Consider the following 14,056-nt stretch of genomic DNA (forward strand, 5'->3'; position numbering starts at 1 on the left):
AAATGCTGCTCTATTCTTTACTTGGCAAGCATTTATCATGATAAGGTATTGAATTTGTCAAATGTTTTTCTGTGTCTACTGAGACAATAATATACCTTTGTCCTTTATTCCATTGACATGATGTATTGCATTAATTAATTTTCAGATAATAAAACAACCTTGCATTCCTGGAATATATATGGTTTGGTCAAGGTATATAAACGTGTTAATATATTGCTGGATTCAGTTACCTAGTATTTTATTTTTATATCTTTATTAATAAGAGATACTGATCTATAATTGTACTTTGTTGTGATATCTTTGTCTGGTTTTAGCATCAGAGTAATGGCTTCACAGAATGAGGTTGCAAGTGTCACCTCTTCTATTTTTGGAAGTGTTTGTAAAGAATTGGTGTTCTCTCTTCTTTATTTGGTAGATTTATCAGTAAAGCTATCTGCACCTGGGCTTTTCTCTGTGGAAGGATTTTATATTACTAATTCTCTTTGATTGTAGTACGTCTACTCAGATTTCCTTTGCTTCTTGAGTCAGATTCAGTAGTTTGTCTTTCAAGAAATTTTCCCATTTCATCAAAATTATCTAATTTGTTGGTAACCAGTTGTCCATAGTATTCCCCTTTAGTTCTTTACATTTTTTTAAGGTTGTATCGATATCCCCTCTTTTATTCCTAGTTTTAGTAATTTGAGTATTCTCTCTTTTTCTCTTGGTCAGTGTAGCTAAAGATTTGTCAATTTTGTTGATCTTTTTAAAGAATGAACTTTTGGTTTTGTTGATTTTCTCTACTGTTTTTTCCATTTTCTATTTCATTAATTTCTGCTGTATTAATGAATTACTTCATCATTTCTCTTTGCTTTGGGCTTAGTTTGCTTGTCTTTTTCCAGTGCCTTAAGGTGGAAGGTTAGGTTACTGATTTTTCTTTTTTTTTTTTTTTTTCATTGGTGTTTACAGCTATAAACTTCCCTCTAAGCACTGTTTTCTCTGCTTCCTATAAGCTTTGGTATGTTGTATTTTCTTTTTCATTTAGCTCAAAGTATTTTCTAATTTCCCTTGTGATTCTTACTTGACTCATTGCTCATTTATGTGTGTATTGCTTAATTTCCATATATTTGTGAGTTTCCTAAATTTCTTTCTGTTCCTGATTTCACTCCATTTTGGTCATAGAACATACTTTGTGTGATTTTGAAATCTTTCAAATTTATTGAGGCTTGTTTTATGGTATACCATATAATCTATCCTGAAAAATGTTCATGTGCCATTGAGCTAGTATATGGTTTAGCTTCTTGCTCTTATTGAGCTACTAGCCTCCTCTTAATTGCTTAGAACCCAAATCTCCATTGTTTTTTGAGATTGCCTTTAGGTTTTAACTTTCTCACACTCTTAAGTCAATTCCTCTGGGAAAAGCTACAGAGCTTTATGTCCTTACAGCCTGCCTCTCTCCCCAGCAAAATTTCTGTGGCAGTCCTCCAGAGTTAGTGGCGAGAACAGTGGCCCAATTCTTTTGTAGTGACACCCCTGCTTTACAAATTGAGTGCTGGGAAGAGATGGTAACCTTTGATCTTCTTAGTTTGCCCCTCCCAGAGGGGAACCTCCACCCTCATAGTGAAGTGGGCCAAGGTTGATCAGGGCCTAATTCTCACCCTGCCTTTTCCTGGGGAGGAGGGGAGCTCCAGGCCTGTTAGCTATTCTTGCCTGAACTAGCTTCTGCAACATGGAGCTGGAGAGGATGAGAAATGATCACAACCTACCTCCCTCAGGGAGATACGGTGTCCCTAAACTGGGAACTAGCTGGGGAGATTGTGCTCTTGGCCGTATCTGCCTTGAATATTGCTTCTGCCATGCTGAGGTGGGGTGGAGGAGGGAGTAGACTGAGACTCAAATGCCACACTCCCTCACTGCTTTTACCAATACTTGGTAGATTTCCTGGAGTAAATATTTCTCTACTTGCTGTATGTCCTTCAGACAATTTCCAATAATGTAAGTGGCTGGTTTTTAAAAAATAATTTTCAACATTTATGGTTATTTTGCTGGGGATTCCATGGAGCTCCTCATGCCCCCATTCTATAAGTTGCAGTCAGGTTCTGTCTAAGCCTCTCTTTTAACCAAGGTTGAGATTTGTAAGTATTCAAAAATGTGTAGAGCATCACTAAATACTCTATGATCTTGCATACTACCATTTATATCTCACATATGCCCTTTCATTCTCAAGGTAACTGCCTTACATAAATTCTATATCAATCTTGCCTTAAAGTATTTCACTAACTTTCTAACTAGTTTGCCATCTTAATCTTGTTTCCTATCCAATCTATCTTCCTGCTACTGAAGTGAATCATCTGAAACTTCCTTGATTATTTACCTTGAATGACTCACTACTGATTACGGACTGAACTCCAAACTATATAGCACGGTACACAGGCCCTCAAATAGCTAGCCCCAACTTTCTAGTTTCACAGTTAGTCATTTTTCCAGATGCATGTTATACTCTAACCATAGAAGATATCCAGCCTTACCTTGATGGCCAGTACCTTTCAAATTTCCATGTTATAGACATGCTATCCCCTTCCCTTCTCTGATTTGTAAATTTCTACATATTCCTCAAAAGGCCTGATCAAATAATATCTACCTTATTCCAAGTACCTATCAAACTCAGCTGATTGAGCTGAAAATCAAATGTTAAATCAGGAATCAATAAACATTTGTTGAATGAATGGTTATGTCTCCCATAAGCCTCTTTGATACATATCTGCTTGCATTCTGGGCTCAAAATGAAAAACTACAAGAGATACTCAGACATTGTTGCTTTGTAGACAAAACTCCAGAATTGGTATTAAAATAATATTAGAAATAGAGTTACAGCTGTCATTCTATTTAAATAAATTAAACCTAAAACTACATTTATTCAGGAAGAAACCTCCTCCCCTACAACAGGAGGACATATCTGGGTAACTAGTTTATACTTTTGAGAAAAGGCTATTCAGCTTCTGAGCTGTGTGTTCTAGAGGAAATAAAGGAAAGGTTTATCATCAAATATTTATTTCTATTAAAAAAGGAGAAGAAGAGTATTTTGAGGGAATTCCCACCCTGGATGCCCTTAGTACCAAGGAGCTCAATAACCGATTGGAAGATGAAGAAATTAAAATGTCAAAAATTGGGTATTTTGAGAAGTACATTAGTTGAGGAAGCTCTGGCAAAGGTCCCATTACATTTATAAACTAGGTATAATCGGATACATTGCCCTCCCCCAATTTAGGAGAAATAAAAGGAAATTAAGTTGTTTCTTACATTTCCCTTTCTCAGGTAAAGCATCCAAAATTAATAAGAGAACCATCTGAAAAGAATATAGTATTCAATAATTTAAAAATTTGGATTCTGATTCCTAAGTTAATTTTCTTAATTTAGATGCCTATAGACAGATGCCTTGTTTATAATATATTCATAAATAGTAGCATAAAGTAGGTGATTGAATTTGTATTTATACTAACTGGCAGGCTTGTCAATGTACTGTATGAGAACAAGCAATAAACCCCAGGCCTTCTTTGCCATCTCATATCTGAGGATTAATAAATAATAAAAAACACCTGTCTCAAGATCCACCCCAGCCTTCCTAGTCCTCAATTTAAAAGAATATTAATTAGTACCCCAGACTCCATGCTCAGGGGCTCCCAGCACTTCTCTCCTTGTACTGACCTGAGGCAGTCATTTGTGCTAAGAAGAGCAGGTACACAGAGGTAGCATCCAACTGCAGGTGTCCCCATTGATCATCACCCACTACAGTGGCACAGGTTTTGGTGTTGTACTTGGCATGGAGGCTATCCTTAGTACTCTGACTATATTTGAAGGATTCTACTTTATCCACCTGAAAGGAACAAAAACATTAACAGAAGGATATACTGAAAAATCAACCCATATGCCACACTTCTGTAATACTCTAACATACATTATTGCAATGTGAAAATACATTATCTTCAGGCAATTGTGAATATTTAAAATACACTGTTACCTCTTTTTCCCTACACTAACACAACTGGAAAGTCTGTTACTGTTGTTTTTCAATTTAGGTGCTTTAATTAGAAAATAATACCAAATAGTGAAAAACAGCTCTTTCCTATTCATTGCCTCTTGTTCACTCTTCATATTGGTTGCTTTGTTACACTGCACACTGTAGATATAAATTGAGATTCAGAGTGTTTGAGTGAGAACAGCTTAGTAAGAGATAACTGAATGTGAAAAGATACATTTGTTCCTGAAACTGAGGTAGAAATTTCAAAGTAAATTAGAATAAGAGGATATATTTTGAGGGAGTAATGAAAAGAGCTGCTGAGAGACACATACAGTGAGGGAGTAAAGGTATGAGAGTCTGAAAGGAAAATATCTTGGGCCCTTTCAAGCTGGGAACTGCTCAGGGAAAATCTGCCTCCCATTCTATTCAAAGTCATCCCCCTGCTCACAGAGACAGATGCATATTCTGATTGCCTCCTTTGGAAAGACTTATCAGAAACTCAAGTGAATGCAACCATCTGTTTCTCACCAACCTGTGACCTGCAAGCCCCCAGTTGTGGGGTGTTGCTTTGAGTTGTCTCAGCCTTTCTGAACTAATGTACTAATTATTATTAGTGATTAATTAATGAACTAATATATTGATTGATGTCTCATGTCTCTCAAAAATGTATAAAACCAAGTTGTGCCCCAACTATCTTGGGCACAGGTACTCACTGAGGCTGTGTCATGGGCACATCTTCAACCTTGGCAAAATAAACTTTCTAAATTAACTGAGACCTGTCTCAGATTTTCAGGGTTCACATTTTGGTAACCTCAAGGTGGGGTGGATTCTGAGTGGAGATGCCCCTGACCTTTGACAAATCTCCTGTCGGTGCTTGGTACCAGCATGAGCTAACTTTATGGCTCAAACCAACAGGACAATTTGCTGAGGCCTGAGAGCACCCCCTCCACAGAATCCCTGATCTCTCAAAATTTGGTCGAGATCTGAAGCTTATTTTGCTGTTACAACTTTTCTTTTTTTGGAGTTTTACTTGCTTCCAACACAAGGAAAGCAAGCTTTCCTGCCTCCATGTCGATGGAAGGCAGATAATTCCTTTATGGAGTTTGAGCTTGCTTCTAACAGGGAAGATGAGATCTGTTTTTGTTTTTGTTTTTCCTGTTTCTAGGATGGTAGAGAGCAGTCTACAGCCTGAGACCCATCATTATGTAAGAAACTGGTTTGGGATTCTGTCTTGCAAATTCTTTTTAAATGACTGAAGTTAGCATTAACAACCAGCTGGTGTTAAATTCTGCTTACACTTAGAGCACTCAGAAATTGTATAATTTGTGTGATGATTGTTAGTTTAGCAGCATTTTGTCCTAGCTGAAATACGGTAATAAGATTTTAAAAGATTTTTTTTCTTTTAAAGGAGGTCAATGGTTAAAAGTTGGCTTAATTAAAAGGTTAACATCCAAGATGTGTATGTGTATGTGTGCATGTGGGCATGTTTGTATTTAAAAGGCCTTCATGTTTTTGAGCTGTTTCTTTTTTCTCTCCTAAGACTTTGTCTTTTTTTTTGAGCAAAAGTTTTTTTTTCTTCTTAGTTGACTGAATTCCATTTTCACCTGATTTTTTGACTAAAATAGTTATTGCAACAGAGGCTACACTTGAGTTTTTAAGGAAGACACTCAGAAATGTCTTTGTTTAAAAAAAATTTTTTTAAGTGCACTGTAAAAGCATCTCCCTCTAGTTCTGCACCACCAGACCTTTCTCTCTGTACATTATGATGTAAATTTTGCTATTTGATTTCACCGGAACTGTTTCCTTTAATGTGCAAATTTAAGGCTATTTAGCTGACAAATGTGTAGGGTTGTGAAACAGGTTATCAAGAATATGAAAGTCTAAGGAAAAAAAGAGGGGGTCTTTATAAATCCATCGGCATGCCTAATATGTCTTTAGATGTATGTATATGTTGTGTATGCAGTGTTTCACTACTAAAAATATATGAGATCTAATTAATTGGCTTAAAGAAAAATAAAAGCACTTAAACCAGATACTAAAAAAGAATAGTCAAATGCTTTTTCAAGTTTATGTAACTTAAGTAAAATAAGCTAGTTTTAAAATTATTTGGTAAGGTAATATTAGGAATGTCTTAAGATTTGCCAGTATACACTCTTTTGTTTTACATTTATTAATCAAGCAATTTCATACTTATCCCTGCCAAATACTATAAGGTGTCAAAATTTGGCATAGGGGTTACAAACTATAAGCCCAGCCCAAAACAGAATGATTCTTTGCTTGTGTAATTTTTAATAAATAAGACATTGATATGGGCTTAATGAAAATAGCTGCATCTTGAATTTAGTAAGATTACCATAACTTCGAATCCTGTGGCTTTAGACAGTATGCACAGACAATAAGGAGGTTTGTTTTGGGAAAGGACTGTTATTCTCTTTGTTTCAAAGCTAATCTATAAGCTAAATTCCTCCCAAAGTTAGTTTGGCCTATGACCAGGAGTGAACAAGGACAGCCTGGGGCTAAGAGTAAGATGGAGTCAGTTAGGTCAAATCTTTTTTCACTGTCTCAGTTATAACTTTCAATGGCAGTTTCATAACTTTAAATCACGACTATCACAGTTTTCATAAATAATCAGAGTAAAACAATTACAATAATTAGGTAAATATAATAGGATAAGTACTTGCAGAAAAACTGGTCATAATTTAAGATATAAAGTTATATTAATAGATAATTATTTGGGTATTTTCCAATAAATATATATTATAGGAAAATATTCTTGCTAAAAAATAAAAGGTGAACAAGTTTTGTCTAATTCAAAGCTTGTTTAAAGGTTATGTATAAAACAAGGTAAATACAACCAGGAAACAAAAGGAGATGTAAAGAAAGTTATAAGAATAAAGAGGCCGGGTGCAGTGGCTCATACCTGTAATCCCAGCACTTCGGGAGGCCGAGGCAGGTGGATCAGGAGGTCAAGAGATCGAGACCATCCTGGTCAACATGGTGAAACCCTGTCTCTACTAAAAATACACAAAAAATTAGCTGGGTGTGGTGTCGTGCGCTTGTAGTCCCAGCTACTCCGGAGGCTAAGGCAGGAGAATTGCTTGAATCCGGGAGGTGGAGGTTGCAGTGAACCGAGATCACGCCACTGCACTCCAGCCTGGCCACAGAGCGAGACTCCGTCTCAAAAAAAAAAAAAAGAGGGATGTTCAGGACAAACCAGAAAATCCAAATATTAAGTTTTGGTTTTGCTTAGGAAAAAAACTGAGGTTAATAAAAATTTTTTTTTTAACTAAGGTTATTATATCCATGTATCTTCCTGTATGTGCTTTTAAAGTCCTTGTGACATTGAGTTAGAGGGCTTTAACTCCTGGGTCTAAAAAGGACATCAAGTCCTGCTAAATCTTAAACACCGACAGCAATTAAAGCCTCATCTTCAGGCCCTGTGGAAGATGCCAATCAAAATAAACTGCATTCCTGAAATACAGGGCAAAAAACAATTAAAGCTATTTGATTCCTCAAGGGCCAGGAACTATCGTGGAAGAGGAGAGCGTATAAGATTGTAAAGGCCAATTTTTAAAGATAAAATAAGTTCAGTTTCTCTATAAACGAATCATTAGTGTCAAAGGCACACTGATGTAAAACCAGTACATGGACCCCTGTGTCAGATTAACAAGTTTTTCTTAAAGCATTAACCAACTCCTCCAACTCCTTAATAAAGGTTATAAAAGGCTTACAGAAGTTATATTTTATAATCAAGGTTAAACTTTGTAGATTATTTACAAAATTTTGAAAAACAAATGTAATTGGCTTCATGCTGTTTTTATTAGTGCTTCTTGTTTAGAAAATTAAGTCTCTTCTCTCAAAGAATGAAGGTTTTCACTTTTTTTGAAGTCCTTGAATTAGCACTTTGGTTAAACAATGACCTGTAATACTATTTTGTAATATCAAGCATTTTAAACTTCTATATTTGACAAATTTTCCAAAATCAAATTATAAATTATGTCTTTTTCTAACCTAATTAATCCTTTAAGACATTAGGTTCCCTGAAGTCCAAAAATGTCATAATTTGGCTTATTTAGTATAAAAATTATATAGGAAGCATTGTTAAATATGAAATGTTGTTTGGTTTTCTTTGGACTGTATTTGAATAAATATGTTATTAGTATGTGTTCCAAAATTATGGGAAACTCCTGCAATTCTGAAATAACTTAGTGTACATTATCGGTAATAATCCTAATTGTTATGTTAAAATCATTGTGTGCCACAGAGGTAACAAATTTCTTTGTCAATTGTGTCTTTTGATTATGGCTGCCTTAAAACTTTTTTTTCATTCATGGACAACTGTTGTCTTGTTTTGGTCCTTTTTAGAAGATGGTTTTATAATCAGCTATAAAATTCCAATAGGTGCTCTTAAATGCAGGTTTCTGATAACTTTTGAAGATTGTGACATCAGAACAGAGGAAAAACTTCCAGGACTCATGGAGAGCTAAAATGTTCATGAGTATCAAGCAGAACAAGAAATAATTACATGGACTGAACTAATTTTTTTGACTTTTTGCTTAAAATGTTTGCTGATCCTTTGTTTTGTTTTTCAGAGTCTTAAAACTTCTCTTTTGAGCTACTGACAGCTTTTAACAATTTAGTATACTCCCATAAACAAGATTTGGAGCATATTTGTTTCTGTCTACCTGATTTTCTCTAGAATTTGGAAACTCTTTGTGAGTATTCTTAACTTATGGCAATACAGTTATTTGCATAAGTGCAATAAGAATCTGTTTTCATTTGTAACAGTGCACAGTTGGAGAAACTGATAATTTTACCACGTCTTTGACTGGAATGGTATACTTTCCTTTAAAGAATCAGACTTGACTTATGAAGGCAATAAAGCCCTTGGAAAAACTGGCCTCATATTTCATGTACGCAGTCCACGTATAGGGTTTCTGACCCTTGGTAATTTTAAAGAATGTCACTTTCCAACAGGCACAGAAGCCTCAGGTTTATCTTGGAACCTCAAGAGGAGGAGAAATTCACCCAACTCATAGATATTTGATGACATAAATTCATGGCTGGGCCCTGCTTTCAAGAAGTCTTATCTGATGTCTGGGCGTGGTGGCTCATGCCTATAATCACAGCATTTTGGGAGGCTGAGGCGGGTGGATCATGAGGTCAGGAGTTCAAGACCAGCCTGGCCAACATGGTGAAACACCGTCTCTACTGAAAACACAAAAATTAGCCAGGCATGGTGGTGGGCGCCTGTAATCCCAGGTCCTGGGGAGGCTTAGGCAGGAGAATCACTTGAACCCAGGAGGCAGAGGTTGCAGTGAGCTGAGATCGTGCCACTGCACTCTAGCCTGGGTGACACAGCAAGACTCCATCTCAAAAAAAAAAAAAAATCTTATCTGAGATTCCTCCTATGGAACAAAGTTCAATCAAAGCCCATTTAAAAGCCTATGTAAAAAATAATTATTATTGCTGCACTGTGTACAAATAATTAGGCCAAGAATAATAAGCAAACCAGTCCTACCATGATTTGTCTTTAGCAAAAGGGAAACTGGAGAGAGAAAAAATTATATTTCAAAACGACAGTATACCCATTGCTAGATTCTAGTCTTGCCTAATTTTTGTTTCAATTTTTATTAGCTTCTACAGTTTGGATGGAATTCTAATTTTTTTGGCTATAAGCTTTCAAAATAATGTTTTCAATTTTTTTCCTTCTTTTTATTCCCCCATTTTTCCTAATTTGGAGTCACTGAAAACTCAGCTGTGCTTTCTTTAAACCCTGGGAACTGAAGCCAGACAACTCAAACTTCAGGAAAAAATAACAGTACTTGGCCAGCACAGTGGGTTACGCCTGTAATCCCAACACTTTGGGAGGCTGAGGCTGGCAGATCTGTCTTAGATTTCCTGGGTTCACAACAAAAAGCTGAAACTAGAAGTCAGAAGGAAAATACTGTGTAAAGGACAACTGAAATACTTAGTTCCTGAAATTTAAATTTGATAATTAATGCCTCTGATGTATGACAGTAACCGTTATACCTTAAATTTGGTTCCTGAAATTAGTGACCTCAAACATATTCGGTAAAGTAGAAAGTTCAAATATTGGCCAGGCAAGGTGGCTCATGCCTATAATCCTGGCATTTTAGGAGGCCGAGGTGGGAGGATCACTGGAGCCCAGGAGTTTGAGATCAGTCTGGGCAACATAGTGAGATTCTGTCCCTACAAAAAAAATTTTAAAATTCGCAAGGCATGGTGGTGCACACCTGTAGTCCCAGTGATGTGGGAGACTGAGGTGGGGGGATCACTTGAGCCCAGAGGCCAAGGCTGCAGTGAGTGAGTTATGATCATACCACTGCACTCCAGCCTGAGTGACAAAGTGAGGCCCCTATCTAAAAAGAAAAAAACAAAAGTGCAAATATCTAAATACAAAATAAAGTAGCAAAGATTTTCTATCTATCATATATTTCTATGTACTACTTTCTATCTACTACATATTCCCTTCTACTATAGATATAGACTTCTGTGCCTGTAGGCAGTCACTTTATCAATCTGGGCCTCAATTTCTTCCTCTAATAAAACATAATCTTGATCTCCAGAAAAGCCAGGTCAGATTCGATGTGGGCAAAATGCTTTAAGATCTCCTAGGATAAAACAATTTTTTTTTTTTTTTTTTTTTTTTTTGAGATGGAGTCTTGCTCTGTCGCCCGGGCTGGAGTGCAGTGGCCGGATCTCAGCTCACTTCAGCTCACTGCAAGCTCCGCCTCCCGGGTTCACGCCATTCTCCTGCCTCAGCCTCCCAAGTAGCTGGGACTACAGGCGCCCGCCACCATGCCCGGCTAGTTTTTTGTATTTTTTAGTAGAGACGGGGTTTCACCGTGTTAGCCAGGATAGTCTCGATCTCCTGACCTCGTGATCCACCCGTCTCGGCCTCCCAAAGTGCTGGGATTACAGGCTTGAGCCACCGTGCCCGGCCGATAAAACAATTTTTAAAGTAAAAACACTTTTGTATGCAAAAATATCACAAGCCTCAAAAAATAAATGATAGACTGCTAAAAAATTTGCAATGCATATGACAAAGGACTAATGTCTATAATGTACAAGAACTTTTCAACAGGCAAGAAAGAGAACCTAGAAGATAGGCAAAGGACTTAGCAGACAATTCATCCAAGAGGAAATGCAACTTTTCAATCTACACATAAAAGGATGCTCAACTTCACTGGAGGTAAGGAAAATGCAAATTACTGCAAGGAGATACAAATTCAAGGTTTCTTATCTCCAATCTTAAAATCTAAAACACTTTGAAAAGGTTTTTTCCCCTAAGTTTTGCAATAAAATTCATTTGTTGGCAACACCAGATTCAAATTGTCTTTATTTATTCCACTTAGTATGAAATTGCATGCTTCCCTTCAGAGATATTAAAGTTTCTGATTACAGTGCTGTCCTAGACCCGCAGAAGGCATAAGGTAATATATGGTGTATATATACCATACACCATATAATTAAAGGTTGCCAGGAGTATGCACTGTACTGCCTTTTTAAAATCTGAAAAACTTTAAATTCTAAAGTTGATGGCCCCAAGGGTTTCAAATGAGGGTGTGTGTGTGTGTGTGTGTGTGCGTGTGTGTGTGTTTTGTTTACTTATTTTTGAAACTGGGTTTCACTCTGCCACCCAGGCTGGAGTGCAGTGGCACCATCTTGGCTCACTGCAGCCTTGACCTCCCAGGCTCAAGTGATCCTCCCACTTCATCCCCAAGTAGCTGGACTACAAGAGCACACAACCACGTGCGCTAATTTTTTTTTTTTTTTTTTTTTTTTGAGACGGAGTCTCACTCTGTCACCCAGGCTGGAGTGCAGTGGCCGGATCTCAGCTCACTGCAAGCTCCGCCTCCCGGGTTTATGCCATTCTCCTGCCTCAGCCTCCAGAGTAGCTGGGACTACAGGCGCCCGCCACCTCGCCCGGCTAGTTTTTTGTATTTTTTAGTAGAGACGGGGTTTCACCGTGTTAGCCAGGATAGTCTTGATCTCCTGACCTCGTGATCCGCCTGTCTCGGCCTCCTAAAGTGCTGGGATTACAGGCTTGAGCCACCGTGCCCGGCCCTAATTTTTATATTTTTTGTAGACAACGTTTCACCATGTTGCCCAGGCTGATCTTGAACTTATGGACTCAAGCAATCCATCCGCTTTGGCCTCCCAGAATGTTGGGATTACAGGCATGAGCCACCAGTGCCTGGCCAAATGAGGGTTTTTAGACCTGTATCATCTTTCTACCCTACATATACAATTGAATGTACAGTAATGATAGAACACATCGAAAATCATTTGTAGAGGGTGAAAAAAGACTGGAAAGAAACATTCCAGTGGTAATTACATTGTGAGATTATGGGTGACATTCTCCCTCTCCAAATTTTCCAAATTTTCTAAAATTAGTGTGTACTATTTGTGAAACTGAAAGAAAATATAAGCTATAAACATTCCCTAAGGGGTAGAGATACTATTACAATGTGCTTTTATTGGAGAGGAGGGTGTTACCAATACCATACCTGCCTGATCATGCAGTGCAGTAGTCCTCTCATCAGCTTCACTACACTCTGCAGAAATAAATGGAAACAAGACAGTTATAAACATCCCTAGATACAGGAACACTTACTCAGCAACTGCAGTTGGTACATGACCTTTTGAGAACAAGTAACCCTATCCTGTGTTCCTATTTACATGACATTTATAGGTACACAGAAGAGCAGATTACAGCTAAAAGTGGAATCAAAAGCTACGCTTTATGATTCCTTCAAGTCAAAAAAATCATCCAAGCTCCAACTGGTTTAAAAATAAGCCAACCATCCCATTAGAGGACATTCCACCTGGAGAAAGGGGCAAGACAGCTCAAAAATCCTAAGGCTCTGAGGATATTCTAAAATACATCCTATGGCCTAGAAAGACTTCACTACAACATTGCTTTTATTTTTTCTAAACTAGCCAAGACTTATCTTCAAGAGTCCACAGAAATATTTATCTGGACATGTCCCCTAAAGAATAAAGTGAATTTCAATTAAGTATGAAGGGGATCTGTTCATTTGACTCAACCCTTTTTCCTTGAAATAAAGTCACAAATTCTTAAGTTTCAAGTCATCACTATTTCTCTTACTAGGGCTTGACAATTTAAAAGTAGTTTGTTTTCCAATCATAACATCTCAAAATTCTGATCACTGACTATATACTACATGACACTAAGGGCCCATCAATCGTGGCATGGGTAGGCAATGTGTTTTGGAAGAACATAGCACCAAACAGCTTCTCTATTTCTCCAAAAAGCTTTCTGTTTCACAGTCCAAAAGAAATCCAACCGGGTTACTCCAGGGTATGCTGGCTCAGAGGCAACTTCAGGACAACTCTGAAAACTCATCTACTTGGAAGCCACATGATTCTGTTATTTCTTCAAAACATATTCAAATGGGACTACAAGCAATAGTCATGATAAGGATAAGTACCTATTAAATTCCAACTCTTTATGAAGCCTTTTATTGAGGGAAAAATAAAAATAAAAATGGTTTCCGTGGGAGAGTCTCCTTTCTGAAGTCATTTCTGTTTATAAATGGTCCCCTCCCCTTACAGATCAAAAGAAATTTTAAAAAGAGAGAAAGAATAGGCAGTGCATGATCTTGTCACATTTTAAAGACTGAAACATTTATTATAAAGCAAGGAAACTTACTGTAACCCCTACAAGAAGACATCTATATGACTTTGATGCTAATGAAAGAGTCCATCTCTTTAATATACCCTGTTATGGAAAGTATTTAACACAACCTCCTCTGTGGGGAAACTTTATTCAATTCTGATACATGTCACCACATACTCAAAGGTTCCTACCATATTCTGTCTTTTCTAACAGTAGATGAATTAGAATGGGAAGCAGAGGGAGGGACTTGAATAGTCTTATCTTTAAATCAATGGCGCACAGGAACTCATTTTTAAAAAACCTATTGACGGCCTCTAGTTGACCAATATAGAACTCAGCATTTATACTATTCTGTAAGAATCCTGGGCTCATGTCATTGGCTTCTTCACTATTTT

The 14,056-nt window shown here is 37.2% G+C and overlaps 1 protein-coding gene across 7 annotated transcripts in view; it reads right to left on the reverse strand.

The window, feature by feature from the left end:
- PHKA1 (phosphorylase kinase regulatory subunit alpha 1) overlaps positions 1-14,056 on the reverse strand; it is a 141,855-nt gene that overhangs the window by 119,881 nt on the left and 7,918 nt on the right. For all 7 annotated transcript variants that reach the window (XM_030934106.1, XM_030934107.1, XM_030934105.1 and 4 more), the window contains 2 exons: positions 12,529-12,576; positions 3,682-3,850 (listed from right to left, as the gene is read on the reverse strand). In XM_030934106.1, the coding sequence (XP_030789966.1) occupies positions 3,682-3,850; positions 12,529-12,576 (217 nt within the window). The remainder of the gene's footprint in view (positions 1-3,681; positions 3,851-12,528; positions 12,577-14,056) is intronic.

This window comes from Rhinopithecus roxellana, chromosome 7 (genome assembly GCF_007565055.1).
Source record: "Rhinopithecus roxellana isolate Shanxi Qingling chromosome 7, ASM756505v1, whole genome shotgun sequence".
NCBI lineage: Eukaryota > Metazoa > Chordata > Mammalia > Primates > Cercopithecidae > Rhinopithecus > Rhinopithecus roxellana.